At 59.3% G+C, this 25,607-nt stretch overlaps 1 protein-coding gene across 3 annotated transcripts in view; it reads right to left on the bottom strand.

Annotated features, from left to right (window-relative positions):
* The window catches only part of PTPRN2 (protein tyrosine phosphatase receptor type N2), a 684,967-nt gene that overhangs the window by 80,672 nt on the left and 578,688 nt on the right, over positions 1-25,607 (bottom strand). For all 3 annotated transcript variants that reach the window (XM_082692928.1, XM_082692930.1, XM_082692929.1), the window contains one exon: positions 16,924-17,136. In XM_082692928.1, coding sequence (XP_082549054.1) covers positions 16,924-17,136 — 213 coding nt within the window. The remainder of the gene's footprint in view (positions 1-16,923; positions 17,137-25,607) is intronic.

Here is a 25,607-nt window from a genome sequence, read left to right as displayed (position 1 = left end):
AATTCTGTATTCTGACCAGTCTCTGTACTATTACATTAAAAAATTAAAGTTTCCTAAAGATAATCGAATTTCTTTTTAAAAGACAAAATGCAGACTGGAGCCTGACTCAGTTGAGTCAGGTCAGGGTCAAGGTCAGGGTCAGAGTCAGGCACAGGCTCAGGGTCAAGAGCAGGGTCAGGTGCAGACTCAGGAGCAGGGTCAAGGTGAGGGTCAGGGTCAGGCACAGGGCCAGGTCAAGGTCAGGCTCAGGATTAGGTGTAAGGTTGGGTCTGGTGCAGGGTCAGGCTCAGGTCAGGGTCAGGCTCAGGTGCAGACTCAGGGTCAGGGTCAGGGTCAGAGCCAGGCACAGGTGCAGGGTCAAGGGCAGGGCCAGGCTCTCGGTCAGGCTCAGGCACAGGGTCTGGTTCAGGCTCAGGATCAGGTGCTGGGTCAGGTGTAAGTCAGGGTCTGGTGCAGGGTCAGGGTCAGGCCAGGGTCAGGCACAGGCTCAGGTGCAGGGTTGAGTCTGGTGCAGGGTCAGGGTCAGGTCGGGGTCAGGCATAGGGTCCTGCACTGTGCAAATGCGATTCTCTCAGCAGAGCTGCCTGGGGAGAGGGAGAGGTTCTGCCCTCCCTTCAGACCAGAAAGTTCCACCGGCCTGTAGGCAACGCCACACTCTTCCCGTCAAAGTCTCATCGGCACCTGGAGAGGAAGCTGCAGGTCACACAGAGACACGTGGAGGGGTGACCTCTCGGACCCACAGGCTGTGATGTGGCAGCGATGGGTTGGGCATAAACATTATTTAAAATGTAATTTGAAGTTTGCAGCATTAGTTTCCGTTACCCAGAAATGCTATCGGGCCCCAGCGCTCCCCACTCTCCCTGCCCCGCATTTACCGTCAGGCTTGCGGGGGGGCCCGTGTAGGACAGAGCAGAGACTCCGTCGGCCAGGACAAGCACCGCGTCACCAAGCGACAGTCTGACATACAGGGCCATGGCCATCCACAGGGCGCGTTTCACTTGAGCAAGAGAGGACGGGCACCGCTCAACAGAGAACGCAGACAAGCTCCGGAAGAAACCTGGAGGCTGGCCCAGGGCCACCCGAGCGCCTCTGATTTGTAATCCCGGCAGCAAGCACAACGGGGACCCCCAACACCCGTGAGGCAGGTCCCTGCGGTCGGGCTGTGGATGCCGTGAAAGGAGAGGCAGGCCCATCGTGGGTGTTCGCCCCCAGGGCGGGAACCGGGACGATCGCGACAGCCCTCGCCCTCCAGGCCAGCGCTCCGCGGGGACCCCGGCACGGCCTGTGCGGGGCACACCGTGTGCTGAGCACCGCAGACTTTTCCCAAATGTACTTCCCTTGGCTGGAAAAGGAAGTGCCGAGCCTCCCAGCCCCTCGTGAAACACCAACAATCTTCCCACGTTTAAAACCCAGACTAAATCCACTTCAGTTTTTAAATCATGGTCAGGGTAGCACCACGTTAATGAAAATGGCATTCGGCTTGACCGCTTCGAGTTTATAAGACAATTACCATCTTCGTGCCGTGACTCATGGGATTCAACCACCGAGAAGCAGTTAATTATGAAGGAGGAGAAAGACAGGTCTCGTCCAACGGCTCCGAGTCACAGACCCACGCGTGGGGCCAGCCAGCAAGTCACGCGACCCGCTTCAGACGGCTCCCAGTCGGCCGCCCTGGGCCCAGTCATGCTGCCGCAAGGTGCCGAGCACCCGAGAGCCACACCTACTCGGGACCGTGTCCCACGCGCACCTGCTGCGGGACAGAGAGCTCACGACGGGCTCACGACTCACCTCCCTTGGGAGCTTCACCAAATCGCTTTTCTTTGCTCATCGAATGTGGAAGAAAACGCCAGTGCGGGCGTGAATGAGAGAATGGTTTTCCAGAGAGCGAAAGGGTCAGTCACTTATTTTGGGAATGTGCTGCTCCATAGTTCCAGGCCATCCAGCTCTGGAGATGGGTTCCAGGTCTTTCTGGGGGGTCCACCCGTCTGCGCATCTCCGCTCTGTCCCCTCTTGCTGTGCCCCCACCTGCCACGGTGCACAAAAAGTTCTTGAGAAAACAGATGCAGGCGCGCCTGGGGGCTCAGCGGGTTAAAGCCTCTGGTCATGATCTCAGGGTCCTGGGATCGAGCCCCGCATCGGGCTCTCTGCTCAGCAAGGGGCCTGCTTCCCCCTCTCTGCCTGCCTCTCTGCCTCCTTGTGATCTCTGTCTGTCAAATAAATAAAATCTTAAAAACAAGAAAAGAAAATATTGTCCCTGCCATGTAATAAGTGGTAAGTCACTCTTATTTAAAAAGAAGAAGAAAACAGATGCCGACCATTTCACGTTCCCGAGGAGACAGTGTGTGCACAATGAGAAGGTGACGCAGTTTCATGGGAGACCTTCCCACGGCAGCCATCCACGGTCAGTGAGCACGCGTCTAGATCACTAGCGTTTTAGGGAAAATCCCGCAGCGGAAAGAGAAATCCAGTGGAGGTGGAGAACACAGGCAGGAGACAGCCCCCAGGCTGTGTCGAGACCCACGTGCAGACGTGACCAGGACGGGGGCAGGCGACAGCAAGGGCTGCGGGCCCGGCCCGGGGAGTCGGGATCCCGCTCAGCTCCTTGCCAGCTGCATGATAGGGGATGAGAGGCTCGACCCATCCCGGGTCTCCATTTCCTGACCGCGCAGAGCTGGCGAGGCAGGTTCTAGAAGCGGCTGCTGCTGAGGCCCCCAGCGCCACCCTGGCCTGTCCCTGTTGCCGGGCTTCCGGGCTCCCTCAGGCCCGGGCACGGGGGGCGGGCAGGGCGGTTCCACGGCCGGCGGACGGAGTCAGGACACCAGGCCAGGCCCCAGCGCTGGGATGCTGGCCCTGCCGGACCACAGCAGCACCGGCCACGTGGAAGCCAGGGTGGCGCTGGACGCTGTCCTCAGAAGGGGCCTCTCCCCACCCTTCCCGCAGCAACCAGAGAACGGGATTTCTACAAAGGAAAACAACAGTGTTTTCAGGCCCCAACATTTAAGGGTCTGATCACAAAGTAGACGCAAAGTAGACCCGTGAAGCGTGGGTCACACGATCTGAGATGCCCGAGGGGGCCTTTGTTTGTCAGGAAAGGCGGAAGCACGAGTGCCTGCACCCAGGTGTCCTCGGCTCTCCAAGGAAACAAAGCCTCAGCCCCTGCGCGGCGCGGGGCTGTCTCCAGTGCCCCCCGCATGCGGGCCCCCCTGGCCCCCTTCCCCAGCCCCCGGGCGGGACCCTTCTGAGCAGGGTCAGCCCAGAGAGCCCCACGTTCTCAGGATGCAGGCCCGCTGCCGCCTCCCGACCCCACAGCCCCCACCGCCCGAGAGGCCGCCGGCCCTCTGCTACTGGAAGCCAAGGCCCCGGGGTGTCTCCGCAGAGCCCCGGAGGGTCCCATACTTCTTTGTAACACAATTTGCAGAAAATAAGCTGAATAGGATTCTGGGGGCAGAAATCCCTCCACACACATAATAATGCAAATGTCTCACTTCTCCAATCTTTATCTGATGGGGGAAAATTGCAGAGAGTGGGAATCGCTCTGATAGAAAAGACCTGTCATTCCCAAATTCTGCCAAAAGAAAGACCAAGACGACAAAGGCTTAAGAAAAACCGCTTTGTACCTTTCAAGGAACAATCGGAACAAAGCAGCTCGCTGCCCAAGTGTGTCCACAAAGGGCGGCTGGAGTTTTAGGGCTGTTTGGAGAGCGTGATTTGCGGTAACAGGGCAGAACTGAAGAGGAGGGCACAAAGCCGCCGGGGCGGGAGGGACGGCTCGTTAGGGTGGGCTGCGAGGGAGGAGAGCCAATTACTTTCCAGGCCGCAGAAAGCACTGAGCGAGCTGAAAAGGAGCCGGCCCTCTCCGGGGAGGGACCCCGCTCGGCTCACGGGGCACCGCGCGATCGCACAGATAGAGCGAACAATGGAGCACAAAGCCCCCGGAGGGCGGCCCCCGGGACGGCTGGCGGGCGGCGCGCCTGGCGCCCGGGCCGCCCGGAGCTCTCGGTGCAGGGAGGTCCTTCTCGCAGGGCCCCCGACGCAGAAGCAAGCACAGGGGGACCCGGAAGGGCACCCGGAGATCCTAACGGAGACCCTCTGCCCGCGGCCGGGAAGACAGGAGGTTTATTTACTTTTTTATTTTGCTCATTTTTTTTTCTTCTAAATCAAGCCTGTGTGACTTTTGTGATAAGGAACACCAAAATGAGGGGTGTTCAGGATGGATGAAGTCTCTCACTCGGTAGGATTAAGACTAAGTGAAGTGTTAGAACACGTGTGGGGACAAGGACAGGGAACACATCCCAGGCTGTCAGCCTGGCTCCACTGTCCCATTAAAAGAAAAGGCGCATCAAGAAAGGATGGTGTGTCTGCTCCCCATTCCCGTCCACAGTGGGGTTCCCAGGCAGGCTCCCCGTGGACCTGAGCGGGCCCGCGAGGGGCTGCTGCACGTGGCGGGCCGGGGAGGCGGGGGCGCGGAGACAGGTTTACGGGGACGCAGCTTGCGTAAACAGCCCATCTGAGGACGACCACTGTGGGAAGAAAACGAGCTCTGAGCTCGGTGAGTGCTAGAAGGACTCTCCCCAACATCACAGGACACGGGGGATGCCGGGGAGCACTCGAGGACCCCAGGGGGACACGGGGGGACACTGGGATCACGGGGGACACTGAGGGCGACACTGAGGGATATGCTCAGGGGCACCAAGGGGACACGGGGGAGCCACTGAGGCACCACTAGGGGACCTTGGGGGGACACTGTGGTGACACTGGGGGACATGGGGAGACACGGGGGATATGGGGACACCAGGGAGCACTGGGAGACACTGGGGGACATGGGGCACTGGCAGGCAGAAGAGGGACCCTGTGGAGTACTGGGGTGACAGTGGGGGGCAGAGGGGGACACTGGGGGGACACGGGGAGGACACGAGCAAGACACCAGAGGATCCGCTGGGAGGCACCAGAGAACACCAGGGAAGACACAGGCAGACAGAGGGGGACACTGGGCGGCACTGGAGGACACCAAGGGACACTTGGGGGACAATAGGAGGACACCAGAGGGCACTGGGTGACACTGCAGGGCATGGGCGGACACTAGGGGGACACAGGGGACATGGGGACATGTGGGAGACACTGTGGGGACACAGGGCCGTGGCCAGTCTGGGAGACAGACAGGATCCTCCCTGCTCCTCCCACGGGGGTCAGAGCCATAGCAGGCACCCTGGGCGGCTCATCCCTCGTCTGGGTCAGAGCCACACCTGCTCCCTGGATGGAGGGCCCAGGTCACAGCTATGCTACGTGACGTGTGGCCACCGCTGCCCATCTCGGGACACCCCCTCCCCACCTCCACCAGACTTCTCGGTGATTTGGACCGTGGGACAACACAGCACACCATGCCACACGGAAGGGACGTTTCTCCGGGGCAAATCCCAACCCAAGCTCCAGAACCCGGGCAGGACGGCTGCTTGCTTGGCCCATTCCCTGGGCGCTGGCGGCGTCCCCCACCATCGCCACCCTCATAACCGCTGGGGCGGCACACCGTGTCCTCTGGTCCAGGGTGCAGCTGTGTTACGTAAGTGCTGGGTTCCACAACAGTCGTCACCTGACCAAAACAGCTCCATGATAAACACTGTTTGCCAAGAAATATTGAGTAATTTTACCCCATTTTGCACGATGTTTTCTCAAAATAAAATTCAAAAACACATTTTAACTTATAGAAGTGAAAATACTTTTCCGGAGTCTTTGAATCTAGAAGGGTCTTCGAGTCGCCCCAGGTCAGAAAGAAATGAACTGCTGTCCCCTCTCCCTGCCCCGCACGCTGGCGCGACCCCACAGCGGGCGCTACGGCACGGCCATCCGGTGCTGTCCTCCCGTCATCAGGACAAGAACTACGTCTCGCCTCCCGAACTCGAGGACAGAGGTCATCCTTCTGCCTGGGGACTGTCTAGCCTCAGGAGGCAGCTCGAGACCGTTGTCGAGTCCGGAGGCTTCCTACCGTCTCGGGACCCCTGCAGGTGGCACACTCCCCCCAGGGGCGGCTCTGAAGGCCATGAGTGAGTACGCGCGACTCTGTCCACACGCGTGTGACGTGCCTGAAACCCACTCTTCTTTGAGGCTGCCTCTCTAAGACCAAAGCTGCCCTCGCCTTCTGCTCCGTTCCCGACACAAATCTAACTCGTCAGAGGAGGGAAAGCACATCGTGTCAGTAAGCGTCCTTCTCCGACAGCCCGCACTCGGCGTGGGCTTCCGGAACCACGGCCCACACGGGAACCCGGAGCGGGCTGTGCTGTGGACGAGGCCCCTCGGATGGACACGCAGCCGTTGGGGCCCCAAGCAGCCGGGCCGGGCCGCATCTGCACGACAGACACCAACCCCAGGCGTGCGGGGTCCTGCAGCCGTCACCCTCCTGCCGTGGTCGCAAGCGATCCTGAGAAGTCCCCGATGCCTTCCGAGTTCGCGGCTCCGGCCCCGTGGACTCCGCCTCTGTGAGCGCAGCCGGCCTAGGGCGGCCCCCTACACACGGTTCAAACTCGGACGAGTCAAAGTCACCGAGTCCGTCAAAAATAAACTTTAGAGCAACCCGGGCCTGACACGGGCTGAGCGGGAGGGCGGTGTTCTGTAAGAAACTTCTGTCCTGGTCCTTCTTGTTCAAAAGGTAATGCCTTCTGATTGTTTGTCATCATGGCGCCATCACGTCGGGGCAGCACGCGAGCTGGCCGGCGGCGGGGACGGTCTGGGGCGCGGTCTACACCCTCCCCTCACCAGCGCCGCTCGCGCCCGTGTCTTAGTGTCGTGCACCCATCGAGCACCAGAAGGTCCCCTGCCCCAGGGCCGCGCGGTTATCAAGCAGATCGGGTGTTTCGGGGACCCAGGGTGGGCCTCACGTTCACGGAAGGACACGGCAGGGAAGGGACCAGGCCTGTCTCAGTGCGCCGCGGCGGGGAAGGAAGCCCAGCGAGATGGCGAGTGATGGAGACCACGGACGCGCAGGGCCGCGTCAGGGCAAACAGAGCGTCCAGATGAAAGGGTGCTGGTGTGGACGGCAGCTCAGGCCCCCCCGGGCTGGGCGGGAAGGCTCGGCGAGGCTGTGGGGTCCGCGCAGGCTGACAGATGGGAATGATCTGCAAGGATAAAGCCGAGTGGGGGCGAGCGGTCTGCACAAAGGTTCAGCGGCAGACTAGCACAGGGGACATCCCCAGCGCTGCGAGGGGCCGGCGGGGGCACAGATGCATTCAGGTCCTTCCACTCTGCGGCAGCACCTAATTAAGCCAGAGGGCAGGGCCTGGGGGTGGGGACAGGCCAGGCCTCCTCGCAGCTGCCTCTCTGCGTGGGGGCTGCACGTGGTCCACCCGATTATTCCCTCTGAAGCTGCCCCGCAAGGCGACCCAGCGGCCCGAGGTCACAAGAGTGCTCCGAGGAGCCCCGGCGCAGTGGCTTTCCTCTGCCGGGAAAGGGTGAAGGGCTCTGGCCTCGAGGCCCCGTCAGAGTATCTGAGAGTCTGTCGTGTCCAGGAAGGGCACGGTGTTGACCTTCGGAGGAAGTCTGAGCTTCCAATGGCCTCAGTCCAGCCCGGGTGCCGTCCTGTGACTCCGGCCAGCGCCGTGGGAAGTGAGACGTTGGGAGGGTTCGAGGCGCGGGGGCCTGGGGTGCTGCCAGGCTCGCTGGGTTTCCCGGCCTGGAGTCGATCTGAGCCCTGCAGACTCAAGGCGTGCCCAGGAAGCCCCACCCACGAAGGGGCAGGGAGGCCGCCGTGCGGGGTCAGGAGACCGACAGCTCAATGCAGCCAAGGACAGTCGGAGGTTTGGTCCCGGTCTCTCCTCGTGTTTCAGTTTCAGAGTGTGGGGCCACCAGACTCAGGATTTTCATTCTCCGTGAATGTGGCAGAGGACGGGCACGCCAGGGCGGAGGACCCAGTCTGCAAACACGGAACTGCACGGGACGTCCCTTCTGACCGAGCACTGGGTTTTACGAACAAGCCCGTGCTGCGCGTCCCCCACTCCCGGTCTCCGCACGGGGTCACGAGAGGTGCGCTTCCAGGAACACGTGTTGCCTCCCTGGTTACTCTTCTGCTCTGTTGTCTTCACAAGAAACGAAAGTGATAAAACGCTCCTTCATGGAACAAATCCAGACTTTTTTGAAGTTTCATTAGAGAATTGAAGCCTAGCTGCACGTGGGTGCTGATTTCCTTGCCATTAGCAATCCTAATGCTTATCACCCAAACTCCTCAGCTGACCTACGCCCCAGCTTAGAGCTGTACGTCGCGATCACGTTCTCCAAACACCCTGTGGGATGTGGGATTAGCATCTTAAGGCATTGGGCCTTACTTGCTCACGGAAGCACCTCTGAATCCTCCCTTTCCCGTTTTCCAAATAACCATACGCAGAGACACACACAAACGTAGACCCAGACACGTAATTCTGCTGCTTGCTTTATTTTTAAACTTCGGGTTTAAGAATCCTTAAACTTTCGTTAAGGAAGGCAGACGGCCCAGCAGCGCCTCGTCTGGGCATGTCTGGAGTCCTGGGCCTGACTGCCTGGCATCCTCGCGCATGTGATGTGTGGAGCTGGTCTGGCGGCCCCTGAGCGCGGGCACGCGTGTGCCTGGGGCCCGGGCCCTCTTCTGTGGGAATGGGGGGTCCTGTTCGACCAGCGCAGCTTTGGCGGGGGACACATGTGGCACGGAAAGGGAGGAAGCAGACGCCTGCCTCGGCAGCCCCATGTGCCGGGTCGACCCTGGTGATCACCAGGGTGGCCGGTGTCGCGGCCCAAGTACCCTCACATCCTGGCTATTTATTTGAACATCCGGAGTGAATCTTTTTCACAAGTCACCTTCCTAACTGGAGACTGTGAACATCTTGTACTTGCTAATAGAGAAATGACCTACCAGGTTTCCATCCTTAATTATCAGCAATCCTCCCAAAGCAGAGAACCCCACTGGAGATGGAAATATTTTGAGGAACAGGGTTTAGGGATGACTAATTAGATGGAGAAGAGAAACCCAATCAGGTCGCTTCTCTAACCTAAGAGGAAAAGTCCTTTCTGTTCCCTGCCTAAGACGCGACTGCGACACTGAACAGACCACATCATGTCCTGAGTGCGTCTTCTTGCTCACCTACTCCAGGAAGCCCTCCTGGGTCACCCTAAGCTCTCTGTGGACCACCACGGCCCTGTTTGTCTCAAGCACCATCTCCACACTGGTGTACACTGGTCCTACGGGGAAGCTGCGAGTGAACGAATGGTCTTTGCCATCCTTATTGTTACAGAAAACGTGATTCTTTCATTAGAAGAAATCAGCTTTCTGGAAAGCTGCCCACTGGCCACTTCTGAGCTGCAGGGCGACTCTCCATGGACACGGGATCCGCACGCGGCACCAGGGTGGAGGAGGGAGTGGGGACCTCGGGCCTTGGACAGGAGTGACGCTGACATGCAGTCTGTCCCCGGACAGGACAGACGGCCGAACCAGTGGGACTCGTGCCTCCGGGGCAGGGGGCCTCCTGGCCAAGTGGCTCTTCCTCTCATGACCTTGAATGCTCCCTCTTCGACACTTGGGCCCTGTCACCCCCGAGTCCCTGGGGCCCGAGCGTGCACTTGCTCCTTGCGAAGCCCTCCCGGCTCGCAAACACACATCCTCTGCGGCTCTGAGGTTCAGGCTACTGCTCCCCGCCCTGACCCCTTGTGTCCTGCCTATCTTCCTCTGTGCCTTTCAGCTCAGGCCGTGCTCCCTAAGGCCCCCCGAGGGCTCGAGTCGGACTGGAGGGTCCCCCTGGGCTCCGGCACCCCGGGCGCACCTGCCAGGCCCTGCTCAGCGCGGACATGCACGAGGCCGACCCCGAGGCAGACCCCGGGCCTTGCTGAGTGTGTCATCCCCACGTGTGGCGAGCCTGACCTCACAGGGTCCCCCCGGCCTCTCCCCCGGCACGTGCAGGCTGTGTTCCCCGACGGGGAGCGGGGGAAGCCGGTGCAGAAGCCTGTCCGAGCCGGAAGCCTGAGCTCTGGGCCTGCCGGTACATCGTGGTGCAATGACCCTGCACCCGGTCCCGGCCCCCGCGCCTGAGGGGACCCCCCGAGGGCCTTTCCTCCTCCTGCCATTTTGGTCTAACGCCCGCCAAGTCCATTCTGCATGTTTCCCTTCACGCCATAAGCCTCTCCCACCAGCACCCCTCATTCAGAGTAGCTCGACAGCCCCTCTGAGACTCGGGGGGCAGCCTGTCTCTGGGCACACAGCCGTGGGATGACTCCCCTCCGCTAAGTCCCCAAGGCCGGTGTGTGGGGCACGAGGTGGGCCCGTTTCAGCCGCGTCCCCCTCCCTCCGGGGACGACGTGAGGGCGGCTCTGTTGCTCTCTAGCAGCACCCACAGAAGCCCGGCGCTCCCTCCACACCTGCGCCCACCCTAGGGGTCCTCCCGAGGAGGTGCTGAACTTTCCAGAAGTCTGGATGTCCCTGGACTTCCGTGCTTCCTGTACAGGTGGTCCGTCTCGAGTTCTGGTTTACAAGACGTGCCCCTCTCTGAATCGGGGCCTGTGGGGGGGAGCAGCCGTGCCAGCGACACACCGGACTGCGGCGGGCAGGGGGGCATCAAGAACCAAGCAGTTCTGACGACTCGAGGCCCACCAGCCCCCACGATCGCCACAAATGACGGTCGCACATGGGATTTAGAACTGAGATGCATTTACACTTCCGTGACCTTTTCTGACCTTCAGCAGCCCCGTGAAGGGCACACAGTTCTTTCCATCCCGTTGTGTGGCGGGCACAGGGAGGCACGAGGCCCAGACGGGAGGGAGGTATCACAGTCTCCTTGTCCCCCGAGTGTCAGTGTTGGGAAAGAAATGTTGAAACTGAGAAGCGCACCCTGAGTGGGAAGAGCCGGAGGACAGGCGTGCCCGCGGCCCCCCCGCCGCTGCCCTGCACAGGGGAGCTGCCGGGGGAGGACTGACCTAGTGCCCAGCAGGAGCTCTTGGCTCGGGGGCCCTGTCAGTGCCCGCGAGTCGGCCCCTGCCTCCAGTGTGCACACGGAGGATGTCCCCGCCTGTCCTCTCCTGCTCCGCGGGCCTGTGCTCGTGGGGGCTCTCACCCCCGTGAGAGGACCCCCGGGCCTGTCCGTCGTGAGCCCGTTGAGGCGCTCTCCCTCAGCGGCCTCACGTGTGGTCCTGTGTTGCTTACTGAGGCTTCCTGTGGTTTCATGCAAACTCCTTGTGTTCAAGAAGTCAGAAACGGAGCAGAGAAGTGAATCTGACCAACCCTGACGCCGCCACGGCACCTTGCAGCGCAAAGAGAAAGGCAGAGGGGCTCCACCAGGTCTGGGGCTCCAAGGAGGTCCCCCTGTCCTGTGTGTGGGGGCTCCTGGGCCCTCTGGCTTCCTCCGTGCGTCGGGAAGAGCGCACTGGAGGGGCCTAAATGCCGTGAAGTCGCCCAAACTCAGCTCTGCGCCCGCCCTGGGACTGGGACAAGTCAGGCTGAGCTGATGCTCACTTTCCCCACGTGGCCGCATGGGGTAAGCTGGGGTCCAGTGTGGCTTGCAGAGTGCCCCTGGGGCCCTGGCGGGCACCGGAGGGGGGCTGGCCTGGGAGCGGAAGACAGGACCCAGAGAGCCTCCTGCGTGGGCAGGGCCCTCCCTTGGCCTCTGCCACCCGAACACACCTGGACTGAAACAGAATCTCCCACTTGCGCGAACCACCCCCGAGGCGGGCCCTTCCGCGGCAGCCCCGCGAGGACATGCACCGGCCCCTCGGGGGTGCCTCCTCTCCTGTTGGCCCCCATGGACGGCGGGACCCCCTCGGCGGCAAGCGGCCTGACACAGGAGAGGTGAAGCTGGCACCCTCTCCCTCCCGTCTTTCCTTAACAAACACTTATTCCAGTGAACTCCAGACCCACCGAATGTCCGACAGAAACCCAGCAACACGGACACACAGACAAGACCCAGCCTCCTGGCGCCGGGACCCCTCGCACCAGCCCCTCCAAGCTTTTGTCTTCCCCGTAGCTCAGTGAGCGCTCAGCTATTTCTAATTAAGCCTAATCTGATTATTATCGTTTGATCAGGGGAGATGGCTTGCTATATTGGGACAACGACATGTCTCAGTTTTGTGTTTAGATATGTTTTTGGCAATCTTTCCAGCCTTCCGCCTCCTCTCCATTTATTTCCAAATCTTAGGAGCTATTTTGGAGGAGCTGTGTTGCACAGAAACTGGAGAGTGGGCACACAGCCGCGGCAGCGGGAACCTGCAGGCTGGAAAATGTAAGATTTATGAGAGAAACACACTACAGATTCACACTTCACAGGACGGCACTCAGACCCAGGGTGGAAAGGAATCCGGAAGATTCAGTGGAGCTCGCGGCCCTAACATCGATCCCTGGAACCTGCAGGCACACGCCCCCACACACAGGTTCTCCGGACGCTGGGGCGGACGCGCTCCTCGCGGCAGGACGAGGTCTGCAAGCTCGCCTTCGGGTCTCAGGCAGCTGCGCGGAGAAGCATTGACTTAATTCACAGCGAGGCCTGGGCCTTCTTCTGGGGTCGTGGAGCTCAGGACCCCAGAACAAGGCCGCCCCTCGACCGGATGAGACATCAGCTCAGTGTCCGGAAGGCTTCAGGTGCCAGCTGCGACTTCCTGAAAGGCAAAATTAGCAAAATCCCCATTCTCAGGCTTGACTGGGTTGGGAGAAAAACCCAAGTTCTTCAGGAATGCTCGAGGGAGGTTTTCCTTCTATGAAGCAGGGTAGATTTCACTTGCTGGGGCGTCACACCAAAGTTACTTTGACCTGAAACTTTAGGTGTAAAGCAAAGAAAGCCCGTTGTCTCTGACTGATACCTAGCTGTCGGAAACAGGCTATTCTAGGAGCTCGAGGTGGGGTCAGGGAAACCTCAGGAGACCCCCTGTTTTCCACCTAGAACGGAAAACGCTTCTCTAACGAGTGTACCAGTTACAAAAGATCAAACTGCCTTCGAGAAAGAGGGTCCCTGAACTTGAGGCCCCGGAGAACAAGCTCGCGACAGACGCCCTCCTCTGCGAGGGGCGGGGTCCCCCGTGGCCCCGTGGGAGAAGCTGGGCCATAGCTGCCGGCCGGAGTGGAGGGAGCCCCACGGAGAGCAGCCACCTGGCATCTAACGTGGGGTCCCTCGCTGATCCTGGCTGTGGGTGGGATGCCCACCGCGCCCAGGGGCGTGCTCCCCTCGGGGTCTGGTTCCGTCAGGATCAGGGAGTGTGCGGGCGTGGGGAAATAACCCATCGCAAGGGGCTTCTGGAAATTCTGCGGAGTCTGTGCCCTCGTGTAGGGACGGGGGAGTGGGACAGCGAGCACCGGACTCCTGCTCCACGGTGACCAATGCCGCAGGGAAAGGAGGCGACACACGCAGAGACTCGCAGAGAGAGGTCGGGATTGTTCCCACCACCTAATCACGGCCCTCTGCAGAGCCCCCTGCAGGGCTCCAGAGCCAGGAGACGCCTGTCCTGCGCTGGGCCCAGCAGCTCCCTCCTTGCACACCAACCGCACACGCCAGTGGCAAGCAGACCGACGTGGGCACACGCACACACGTGACATAGATGCTGTGCGCTGACGTGCCAATTTCGGGGGAGAAAAGAGAGTAAAAGTAAAGAAACTATCTTTTTAGGTGACGAAGGACCAATTTAACCCAAATACGTTATGTTTTATAGATTTAGAAGAAAAAAAATAACGTTCAGTAACACCGGCGACAAGTTTGGAGGCCATTAAAAAAAATGGCCTTTCCAGATGGATTTCAATTATTCTTCTAGTTAACATCCCCTGTTCTTCCAAGTTTGAAGAAATTAACCTTGATAGATTATCTCGTAAGACTGATCTCTTGGTTAAGTGCGAACGTGTAAGAGTCTATCGGGAAATATTTGATTTTCCAACAGGTAAAGCAAACCAAAATATCTCACACACACACACACAAACTAAGCTTTAAGACGCCGACTCTGTCTACGAAATAGTTCTGTCCTGAGGAAGAAGAGAAAAGGTTTCAACGTGTTTGTGTTGGGACCGAATACTGCAGACTACTCACTGTTTTGAAACAATTCTAAGACAAGCCCACAGATGATTCTAGAACACTCCACAAACGCACTGTAGCTTCCCCAAAGCTGCAGACCGTGAATTATGAGCACACGGGGGCTCTGCACTGGCCGCCAGGGCCTGGGAGGGCAGATACTGGAAGGGGTGTGTTGTCGGGGCCGACGCGGGCCAGGGCTCACACAGGGCTGCTGCTGCGGGGTCTGCCCTGCGCAATGAGGCCACTGCCCTGCAGTTTACCTGCACACAGACGGACCCGTCTTTTTTGGCTCTCTGGGAAGAAGAGCTCCCACTCCAGAGGCCCCCGTCTCTCCTGTGCAGCACCAGCCCTGAGCTCCCCGTCCTCCCTGCGGACCCAAAGCCTCCGTCTGAGAACAGTTAGCTCCTCCATAAAGGGCAAGTTCACATTCTGACGTCAGTAAAACTTAATACCTTGCCGCCCACCACTCCTCATCCCAGGCAGCTACTTCTAACCTCCGCGCACAACAACCTTCGTCTCTTTTGAAGAGTTTATACAAATGATGGCGTATGAACTGAGGGACGGTGTAAAATCGCTCTGTTTTCCTCATCACCCGGTGCTGGGAATTGGAGCAGGTTCAGCCAAACGTCACTTGTATCAGAGGATCAGCGAATTGCAGAAGTTCAACGGTTTAAAAAAAGTATAGCATCCAGGCAACTTTTCCTGAAACAGTTTTTATGTTTTTGCAAAACTTGGAACAACTTCTCAGACAGACTTGAAGCTGGAAGGGGGGTCTCAGGTGTCGCTCCGGAAAAGCCAAGTTCAGTGTGGTTGCGGCTGGAAATTCACACCTGCTTCGTTTACAAACGTAAACATCCGCTATCTGTAGCGCAGGGACAAGAGCCCTTCATGCATGACTCAGCGGAACCCAGAGGTGACAGTGCCAAAATCCCAACCCCGCTGGCTGGCATCTTCCGGCCAGGAGACTGCCCGCTGTGGGTCAGATGTCTGCATTTAATCAGAGCAGTTCCCTGAAAGGTATGTCATGGTGATTTCAGAACTAAGCCCATCAGAAATAATAATTTCATTTCATTTCCAAGTTTTCCTAGATCATATTTTCTAAAGAGAAGTTTTTTCCTGTGCCTTTCCTCCCCTTTTTATTAATCTGGATTGAAGGAAAGCACACATTTCATTTATTGTCTGGATTACAGATTCTTATTAAACAAACCAGAGCTCATTATAAAATCAATATCAACTTAACCACCATGCCCCCAGGAGGAACAGCAAAAAGGTCACTCCAAGAAATTCAAACAATTTTCCTGCTGGAAGGGCATGATTTTAATTACAGATACTATTAATTAGAGCTGTCACTGGGAAGGTTTTTTTCTGTTAATTATCACAAACTCAGTTCTAAGTGTGCAATTTCCACCTGCATTTTTGCCAAACTGAGTCATTTGTGCAAGTCCAACCTTCCCATTCTATCAATATTTTATATTTGAATTTCAAAGTGTATCAAAGGACGCCATGCTTTCTAAAAACCCAGCCCTGTGTGATCTCCGTCTCCGGCACACAGAACAGAACTGGTGTGATAATTTATTTATGTCCTGGCACACATGTGGCCCAGCAGCCCACACCGATGGTCTCCCTCAATAGAATTTCTGGATAAATTCTTACTAGTTTATGTGACATTTTTTTTCAGGGCTTCTTCTTCAAACGTGATTTTTCTCTTGCTTTGAAGCACAGCCGTGCGCTGGGGCTGAAGCACCACCTCCCACGCGTTTGAAGGTGCCATTTCTTTATAAGAGAAGATCACACTGACCAGCCTGTGGCCTCCTCCAGAAAACCAGCGCTTTTCTCTCTTGGGCGACAATACCAAGAATTTTCTAATTGCGGGAGAAAGCGATCTCTTGGTCCCTCTTAAACACGGTGATTTTATAAATTCATCCCAGCTCCTCCTGTGGGCCAGTGTCAGGGTGGCCCACAGAGCAAACGCAGCGAGCTCCGCGTGCTCCTGGGAGGCACCTTGCAGGGCAGTGTGGAGGGAGGGGCAGTTCCAGAAAAAGCTCAAGACCTCCTCCCCATGTAACTGTGATGGCGGACTCTTCAACTTACACATTATTGTAAAATACGATGCATTGTTTACAAGACAGACCTATCACCATCATCATCATGTGAGTAGAGGAAGCGAGGAATCTCCTCCAAGGGGAGAAAATGTTTCAGAAATACATAGTGATTGGATTTCTAAAACGATGATGAAGTATTCTACCTTCCCAAAGGGGAGGACACTGAGAGTTGTGCCCTGACCTGCCTCCGCGGTGGGCTGGCGTTGCTGTCAGACCCGGGGCTCAGTGTCACCCCAGGACGTCACTAAGGCAGAAGCAGGTGCTGCAGAGAGTCCAGAAACCTTTTCCTGTCCTGCCTTCCTCCCACTCTCAGTGGCTGCGGACTGCGTCCAGGTGTGCTCCGGCACCCGGCAGCCACCGCCGCTCTCACCGAGACGCCCTGGGCTCACTTCGCACTTATCAGCGTTAGATTACACTTTATCCAGAGACTGGCAGGGGGTAGCGATAGATCGGGGCAAAGGATCTTTTCATAGGAGACCCGGAGGAAGTCGATGATTTAAGAGACATCTTCAAACGTCTATGCAACCCATTTATCTTGCAACTTTGGCATTTTTCATGAACAGTGGCCAAACTAAGAAAGATAACAGATAATACATAATTCATGTTTCATACTTTTTCCACATTTCTAATGAGCAACCTGCTATCACTCTAACAGACCAGCTGAGAACAGGGTAAGATTAATACACGGCAACAAAACTGTGGTTCCGAGGCATTTCTGTGAATTCTGATGGACAGTTTCAAACCGTTTTCCCCAAAGAACCGGAACCATGACTACACAGAGCGCTGGGACCGCAGGCCGTGCCCTGATGAACGGAACCCATCTGAACCCCTACCTGGTAGGCGGCGGTGGCATCCGGGCCGGGGTGCTCCCCGAGCCCCGAGAGCTTCTCCTGCAGCCGGGAGTGGGAGGCGTGGCGCAGGCAGTAGATGACCGCAGAGGCCAGGAGGACTCCAACCATGGCGACGACAGAGACCAGGGTCAGCACGATGAACGGGGTCGAGTCCTCTTGCTCAGCTCCGTGCGGAAGAACCTTGAGTTTGCTTTTCTGCAGAACAGGAGAGAAGGAGCCCTGTGAGCCGAACAGACTATGACCTCCTAGAAACTACCCTTCTGCCCTGCAAACTCAGGCTCAGCCCAGAGCTGTGCTGGCATTAACGCAGCCACAGGAGGGCCATCCAAACAGCAGCCCTCAAACGATGGAGAAGGCATCTCTAACTAGCGTGCCACAGACGGCAACATTTTCCAAAGGAAACTTGGAGGCCTTACTTGGTTTCCTGAAGGCCACCATCTTTCCAACCACAAAGACATAGTCTTGGCAGCTGATTTGCTGCTTTAAGTAAAAGTGCACGTCCCTTCTTCTGAACAGGCGTGAGAAAAATACCCCAGTGTGTCCCGAGCTTGCCCCACAAATGTTTTGGGGCACAGGGAGGTCAGAGAACTCTACAGCACACAGCCGGAGCCGGGGCAGGTCCGCAGACTGGGAGACTGCAGGAGGGTGGCCTGCGCAGAAACCTTTCCCCGTGCGGGCACCCGCCCGACCCCTCCGCCCGCGCGTCCGCGGGACACAGCCCAGCGCCCGCGCACCTCCGCGCGTTTCCCTGGAAGGATCTGCAGGTCCACGAGGGCCCCCCTCCGCGGTGCGGAGTGTCAGGGAGACACACCGTTAGATTCTCATTGTTCTGGGGGCGGGTGAGGGGATCCTTTGGGTGCACTTCGCTGGTCTCCGCGGGCAAAAGGCGCGCGGTGCTCGCCCTCAGCTTCGGCCGCAGGCCCCAGCGCCCGGGAAGACGGGCCGGTGCGCGGCTCCGGCCGCGACGCCCCCCGCCCCTGCTGGGGAATGAACGCAGACGCGCGCCCCCGCCTCGCCCCGGTTGCTACAAGAGGAGAACAATTAGCAAACTCCTTTCCACCACCTAATTTCGCGTGGTAACAAAATGGATTTTTTCCCCATGAATGCCTGGCCGGCCTATTCATTATGTCGCTCCTATTAGCAATTTTCTGCTCCGTACCCAGACTCCCACCTCCTCGTCCCCCGTCTCCGAGTGTACACAGGGCCTCATGTCAGGCCGGGCCATTTTTATCTTGTAATCATAAAGGCCACCAAAGCAATTATCGCCGGTCTTGACTGGAAAAGCTGGTCATTAATTAGCCTCCTTTTGCCTTCGGTGCCGCGGATTAGCTGGTGCCGGGGCTGAGTTGATGGAAGCGCGGGTTAAATGAGAAAAGACGCTGGATTTTCTTGCCCGGATGCGCGGCTCCGAGGACGACGACGAGGCCGGCCAACGGCGGGAGGCCCGCGGAGGGCGGGGGGAAGGGCCGGGGCGGGGGCCGGGGCGGGTGGGACCGCGCGGGGAGGGATCCGGCAGCGCGGAGGGCGGAGAGGCAGGGCCCCGGGTGGGGGCGGCGGCGGGGGCGCGGGAGGGGCGCGCGGGGCTGCCCAAGGCCTGTGTGGCCGGTCCCGCGGCCGCCCCCGGCGCCGACCCCTCCCCTGCCCCGTCCGGCTCGGCCCCCTCCGCGCCCGCACGGCCGCCGCGGGAAGGTGAAAGCTGGCGGAGCCGCGGACCACCCCGCCGCGCCGCCCGCGTTCCCCCCGCACCCCTGCCGGAGCGGCGAGAATAAGCCGCCGGGACCCCACCCGGCGCAGCGAGGCCCGGCAGGGCGGGAGGGAGCGCGGCCGCCCCGGCTCCCCGGCTCCCCGGCCCCGCGCGCCGCGCTGCTTCTCGCCCCTCCGGCCGCGGCGAGCCCCAGGGCGCCCGCGAGGCTCGGGGCCCGGGGTCTCCGCCGCCGCCAGGGGTCTGCGTCCCGCGGCCGAATCGACACCTGGGTGGGGGGCGTTTCCAGGAGGACGGTTCGCCCTGCCCGCGCCCCCCGCGGGACAGCCTCGCCTGGGCAAACCTTGCCGGGACAACAAAGGAGGCGGCGCGGCCGAGGGAGGGCGTCGGCTGTCCCCCTGCCCGGGCCGGGTCCTCCTGGCCGTCACTACGCGTCCCCCCACCCCGCCCCGGGACAGGCCATGGGAGGTGCCCGCGTCCCCGCTTAGGCCAAGCGCCAGCGCCGGGGATGCCGCCCAGGCGTCGGGAGGACCCCTCGCGCCCACGTGGTAGACGGCGCCCGGGAACAGGGACTTCCCGAACCTTCCCGCCTGGCGACGTGAGCGCACACGCGTGCGGTGGCCGGCCTGGCTCGCAGAGGACGCACAGCGCGCCCCCGACAGTCGGCCGCACGCGCGCCAGGGACCAAGGCCGGGGCTGAGGGTGCCGGGCGGTCGGGCACAAGGGGTCCCGCTGAGCAGGGTGGCCGCCGGCTCACCGTGTAAGGGACACAGAGGTGGCCCGGTTGTCACCTGATTCCAGGCGGGAGGCCAGGAGACAGGTGGCAATGACCACACTCAACCTGGCCCAGGTCTGGGGCGAAGGAGAGACTCCAGGCTGAACACTCAGGAGGGAGGCCGCACCGAAGCTCTTCCCAGGCCGTGTCGCGGCCAGCCGGGACACCGACGGTCACCGGGACCCACGATGCGGTGGGCAAGCGCGGGTAGAGAAACAGGGCTTAACCGCTGCCCCCTTCGCGGAGCTAACTCACAGGTCAAAGAAAAATGTCAAGGAGAGTGACTGCCCCCAGACCTTGGGTCCCTCCTCTCCGATTCCGCTCTCCCTCCTCCCAGCTGCCCAGCGCCCCCTCCCCCACCGTCGGAGGAGCGGCTGGAGGAGGGAAGGACCCCATGCCCGCTGAGTCCCATCTTCCACGGTGTCCTCTAGTCCCAGGCCAGGAAGAAGGCCCCCAGGTTAGCCTCCGGCAGCATCCCCGAAAGGAGGCCCTTCGTGCAGCCAGGGGAAGGGTCCGTGGCTGAGGACGGCGGGTGGGAGAGCCGGGACAGCGGGGGCTCGCAGGTCGCAGGCGGGAACGTGGGCGCGAGGGTTTGTAGGGGGGAGGGCGCCGCACCGGCGGGGAATCAGGGGTCTGAGCCAGAAGGCGTTTGTGGGGCAGACAGACCCGCCTGGCTTGTGACGTTGGCCCCCCAGGATTCTGGGCCGGCCCCAGGGCTGCTGGGCTGAGACCGGAAAGGTTACTCTTCCTGGCCCACTCCCGCTGCTCCCCCGTGTCCGACCCTGCGCTGAAAGGAGGGGTCCAGCGCGAGGAAAAACTGTTGCTGGTTGCTAGTCAGGTGTTAGAATCCCGGAAGAAACGAAAATTCACAGAAAATACTAAAAAAAAAAAAAAAAGTAAAGAAAGTGAACTCCCCTCGTTGGCATAGCGATCGATTTAAAATAACATTATGCTTCTTTCCTTTCCTTTTTGTGGAATGAAGAAAACAAAACTTCTAAGCCCTGTTAACCACCAGCTTTAAGAGAAAAGAATGAGCCGATTGATATCTGCTGGAGAGGGTCTGCGCTGCCACATGCTCCAGGTGCGACCTGGGTGGGGGGGGCCTCAACCCCCTCCACTTCTGGTCCCTGCACCCCAAGGCTGAGCAACTGGAACTACATGTGCTTTCCCCAAATTTCGTCCTGGGGCTGGGCCCTGCAGAGAGCCCTCGACTAATTAGAGGCATCCTGTCAGTCTTGACTTGGAATTGAAAGAAAATAATGCTGAAATATTTATGACTTTGACATTTAGAGTCGGGCGTCTTGTAAAAGCGGAACTGTACGGTGGCAGAGAGGTCACCCAGGCACGCTGGTAGCTGTGCACCCCAGGAGGTAGGAGACACACACACACACAAGCACTTAATGCCAAGTTCCAGACGCAGGAAAAGTACAGTTTTCAAAAATAATCAGGAATCATTAAGTCAACTTTATATCAGGTTAGATGATCCTGACAGTACCCTGCGGCACAACATTGCATGCTACTTCCACTCAACCACTGCCACCTGCAACTCCTTGAATTTAGGATGTAAAATACTGCGGAAGCTGTGACTTAAGATAAATGTGACCACAGAGACAATTTGCGGAGTTGCTCTTAGGAATTAGAAACTACAGACGTTGTCCTGACCTATTTAAAGTATTTTGATCTGTGCTCATAAGTGACGGTGCATGGGGCTTTCTTTACATTGTCTTCTGAGCCATTTATGGCAAAATATCTTCAAAACTTTTTTTCTTTAGCTGTCCATGTGGTAAGCTTAAAAGAAAAGAGAGAGAGAGAAAAGAGAACATTTTATGCCCGGACTTGGTTTTGAGAACTAAGGCGGCCACACAAACACAAAACTTAATGGTAACAAATATTTGGGGACCAGTAGCAACAGTGTGCGTTTTCCAAGCCTGTGAACCGTTAACAGCAGCACCCCAGGCCCAAGCCACTGACTTCAATTTGAAAACACACTTGCCTCCAAAACTTATGGTCCCAGGCATTTCATTTCATTACTGGGAAACTTCTCATCTGTGCATGTGTTCCTCTGTTTCCTTCCAAGGACTTGGTTTTGCAAACCGAGCTTCACCCTGTGCCCCTTGACCTGGGACTGCCCCCATCCCTTTGCCTGTAAAATTTAGAATTCGATTTTAGAAGCTATTAATGAGTTGCTTTAATGAATCTGTCTTTGCTTTCCCAGATGAAAAATTTTAGAATTATTTGGAAATTTTGTGCTCGATTTACTAAAATGGACTTACTAAAATGTGGTAACTATGTAAAGCCGCTCAAAATTGTTCATAGTTTTCAGGCTATGGGAATGACCAAACTTAAAAATATGGGGGGGGGCAGTGTCTTAAAATATTTTAAAAGTATTTTTTTAAAGCTGTTAACTGAACTATTTTTAATTTGGAATTTGCCACAGAATTCTCATAAATGAGAGAAGTCAGGCGGAAATAATCATGTATTAATTCTCTGCATTACAAAATCTTTTCAGAAGCTATTATCAGAGCAAGAGGCATTTCGGTCTGAATCCAGGGTGGAAGAAATCCTTTGTGCAAGTGAAAGCCATTGTTCGTAGCACAGATGAAATTGTACTTGCAAATCTGCCATTCAAGTAGCCAAAAAAAAAAAAAAAAAAAAAAGAAAAAAGAAAAAAGAAAAAAAAAGCCTATATAGGCTAGAGAAAAGAATGTCCAAGAAATAATTATTCTTAAATGAAAATAAGTGGGGATACCCTGTTTGAAAATAAGCCACTTGTTTATTTTTTTCTGGCATAGACACAGAAATAAATATGCGAAAGATAATAAATTATCTATTTACCAGCTTTAAGTGCTCCTAGAACATCCGTTTTGGGGAACTCCTCTGTTTTAAGATGTCGTGGAAGATTTATGGCATTTACGTTTAAAGGGAGAAGGCTACCCCGTGTGAACTGATTTTTGGAAGAGCTGGGTCCATTGCAAACTGTCTCGGGGAGAACAGAGGCCAGGCAGCTGAGAGCAGACCGGGCAGGACCGGCCCCCCAGAGAAATCCTGCCACAGCCTCCGTTCAGAGTCTCCACCTGCGTCCTCACTGCAGACGGACTCACACTCGGCCAACACACTTGATGCGCCCGCTCCCGACCGTGTTTTCTGCGTGCAAATCGGTCCCCGAGGCCTGCTCTGACACGCGCACTCGCGCGCCTCCTGGTCAGGTCAGGTGTTTTCCCGGACGCCGCGGTCTGGAAGAAGGAGCTCTCCCCGCCAGAGCCAAACCCTCTCCAGGACCGGAGCCCCCCACCCTCCTCCTCCTCCGCCGAGGCGGAGAGGCTCCATCCTGCGCTCGCCCGGCTCGCGGTCAGGACCCCGCCGTGGCGCTCGCTCCTTGGGGCGCAGGTCTGTTTCGGGGCTCCCGCCTGGCTGGACCGGCCGCGGGCTTTCTCACCTCCCTGGCCGGGTCCCCGGCTCCCTCGCTTGCAGGAGCCCGCGGGTGTCCGAGAGGTCGGGCCGGAGCGCGGGACAGGCCGCAGCGCCCGGGGCAAGGGCTCCTGGGGCCCCCAGTACTCACAGCACTGAGCGGTTTCCAAGAGGTCCCGGCCCCCTTCCCTGAGGGGACAATGCCATGGCCCAGCCTCCCCGCAGCAAAGCGCGTGGGCCGCGGGCACCGGCTGAGGTCCCCAACGACGCCCGCCTCCATCCACCCGGGACCGCAAGGCTGCCCGCACACGTCTCTGCGGTGCTCCCCCCGCCACGGCCACCCCCTTCTCGGGAGCCAAATGGGTGTGCTTGGCTGGGTGGGGGGCGTTTCCTCTCGGGTTGATAAAAAGGAGCGAGCTTCCCTCCCCCTCACGCACACAAACCCTAACCTCCCCGCACTTTTCCTCGCCTCTAAATTCGGGGAGCGCTGACTGGGCAGAGACCACGTGGACACGCTGCGCCCGAGACCCCAGGCGGAGAGGCTCCGGCGGCCGATCAGGGACCGCGGTCTGCGGATTCGGCTGGGGACCGGGAACGCAGAGCGGGAGCGCGCGCAGGGGCAGGGGGCCGGCGGCAAGGCCGGAGCTGCGGGGCCAGCCCGCGGGGACCTGCGCGGGGACGGTGCTCGCTGCCCTCGAGGAGGCTGAGACGCCGCGCTGCGTTTCGAGGCCTTGGCGACTGTGACGGAGAAGCCCCCAACCGTCCAGCGTGCAGCGCGGCCAGGCCAGCGCACTGGGGACACAAAAGGGCGGGAGACTCTTTCCGGCCCCCAAGCCAACTCTGCGGTGGTCTCAACCCCTCCTTTTGGGGTCCGCCTGACCGCCTCGAGTGGGACTTCTCTAGAGCCTGGAAGGAGGCCACGGTTCGGAGCCGCACAGGTAGCGAAGGCAGGCAGGAAACCAAGTCCCTCCTTCCGAAGTTTCTCTCCGCGAGCGCGCGGCCGCCTCGCCTCGGGGGGGCAGAGAAAGCGCAGGTTCCGTCTGGGGGAGGGGAGACGGCCGCTCCGAGGCGCTTCTCCAACGGGCCGGGGCGGGGGGTGCTCGAAAGATCCTGCGATCTCACCCGCGGCCCCACCTGCTCCTCGCTGGCTCCTCCCCGCGCATCCATCCCCAGCCCCTTTCCCGAAACACCCCGAAGGCGAAGGCGCGCTCCCGGACCGAGAGAAGGCAGTCAAGAGCGCCCCAAAATGGGCTGGAGGAAAACATCCCCTCCATTCTGGCTGCTCATCCGCAGCTTCCGCTCCTTTCCCCACACCCCTGCCCATCAGCGTGCGCCCCACCCCCCCACTCCCCACGCCCCTCTCTCTCCACGGTCTGAACTGCCCGGGTGCCTGCGGAAAGTCCAAGAGCGAAGGCCCCAGCCCAGCCCTGCTGGTGTCCAGGGGGCCCCGGGGGGTGGTGGGACATCTGCCACCCCTCTCAATCACCACCAGCCGGGTCACCCTGGGATGTCCAACCCAAACCCACTGGGGGGGGTGACCTCAGACCTCTCCCGCCAGCCAGAGGCTTTGACAGGTGTCCTGCTTCGAGTCTGAGTCGGCCCCTGCACTGGGCTTTCCGACGTCCAGGTTGCCCCTCCAAGCCCCCACGCGCACCCTCCCCCCTCCCCAAGCTCTGGTTCCGCGCCCTGCCACCTACCCGCCCGGCGGTGCCCTCGGTGGATCCCTCCTGCTTCCTCCCTCCCCCACCCCAGTCCCTCTCCTTTCTCCTGCAACCGTACTGGTGCCCGCGCCCCGGCCCCGAGCTCCCGGTTACCTGCGGAGGGGCCGGTGCCCAGCGCCCAAGCCGGAGAGGGGGGCGGCGTGCGCCGGGCCGAACAGCTTCGGGGCGCGGCGGCCGCGGGCAGCCGCGGCGCCATCACCACCGCTCGTCGTTTGCCTGCGCCTGAACCACAGACGAGCGGGTCCATCCCGCTTCTGACCACAAACTTCTCGGGAGGCCGGCGTAGACAAAGGTGCCGTGCGCTGTGGCTCCAGCGGCGGCTGCGGCACCGGGTCGGAGCCCGCGGGCGCCGGCAGCTCTGCGCGGTCGCTCCGCCGGGCTGGCAGCGCGCCGCTCAGGCCCGGCCCCCGAGGCGAGGCGCTCGGGGCCGGGGCGCGGCGAGGACGGGCGCGGGGCCGACGCGGGACAGTCCCCGCAGGGCCACCGGCCGCGCGCGCAGCTCCATCCAGCGCGGCCGCCGCGCCCCGCCTTATATCCGGCCCGGCGCGCACCCGGCCGGCGGCGGCGCGGCTCGCGGCCCAGCCACCGGTTGCTATAGCGATGTCCCCCCCCCACATGTTGCTGACAGCAATTGGCTAAGGGGCCGCGGCTCTCCGAACACCCTCTCCCGCCCGAGACTATGAATGGACATCGGCTTTGTCAGTCATTGGTCCAGCGCCCGGGCCCTCGCAGCTCTTTCTCCACAGCCGCCTCCCTTCCACCGCCGAGTGCACTTCCAACCCGGCAAGTTCAGGGGAGCGCCCAGCGGAGAGGGGCCGCGGCAGGGACGGCCAACCCGCGTGGCCTTACTGCGACCTCTGCTATGGGAAGGGTGGGGGTGTCAAAACTCTGCAAGAGGAAAATTTATGGCAAATTGTTCTTCTGAGTTAGTTTTCCCACTTTTGCGATGGGGGGGGGGCTTTTGCTTTTGCTCCCCATCGGAGCAGACCAGTTACGCTGGCACAACAAGCCAGTAAATGCCTCGCTGACCCTCCCCCTTTTATTCTCGAGCGTTTGGTCT

This window comes from Mustela nivalis, assembly GCF_964662115.1.
Source record: "Mustela nivalis genome assembly, chromosome: 12".
Taxonomy (NCBI): Eukaryota; Metazoa; Chordata; class Mammalia; order Carnivora; family Mustelidae; genus Mustela; species Mustela nivalis.
Note: the sequence above shows the minus strand (reverse complement) of the source record. Positions and strands in the feature narration are given on the sequence as shown.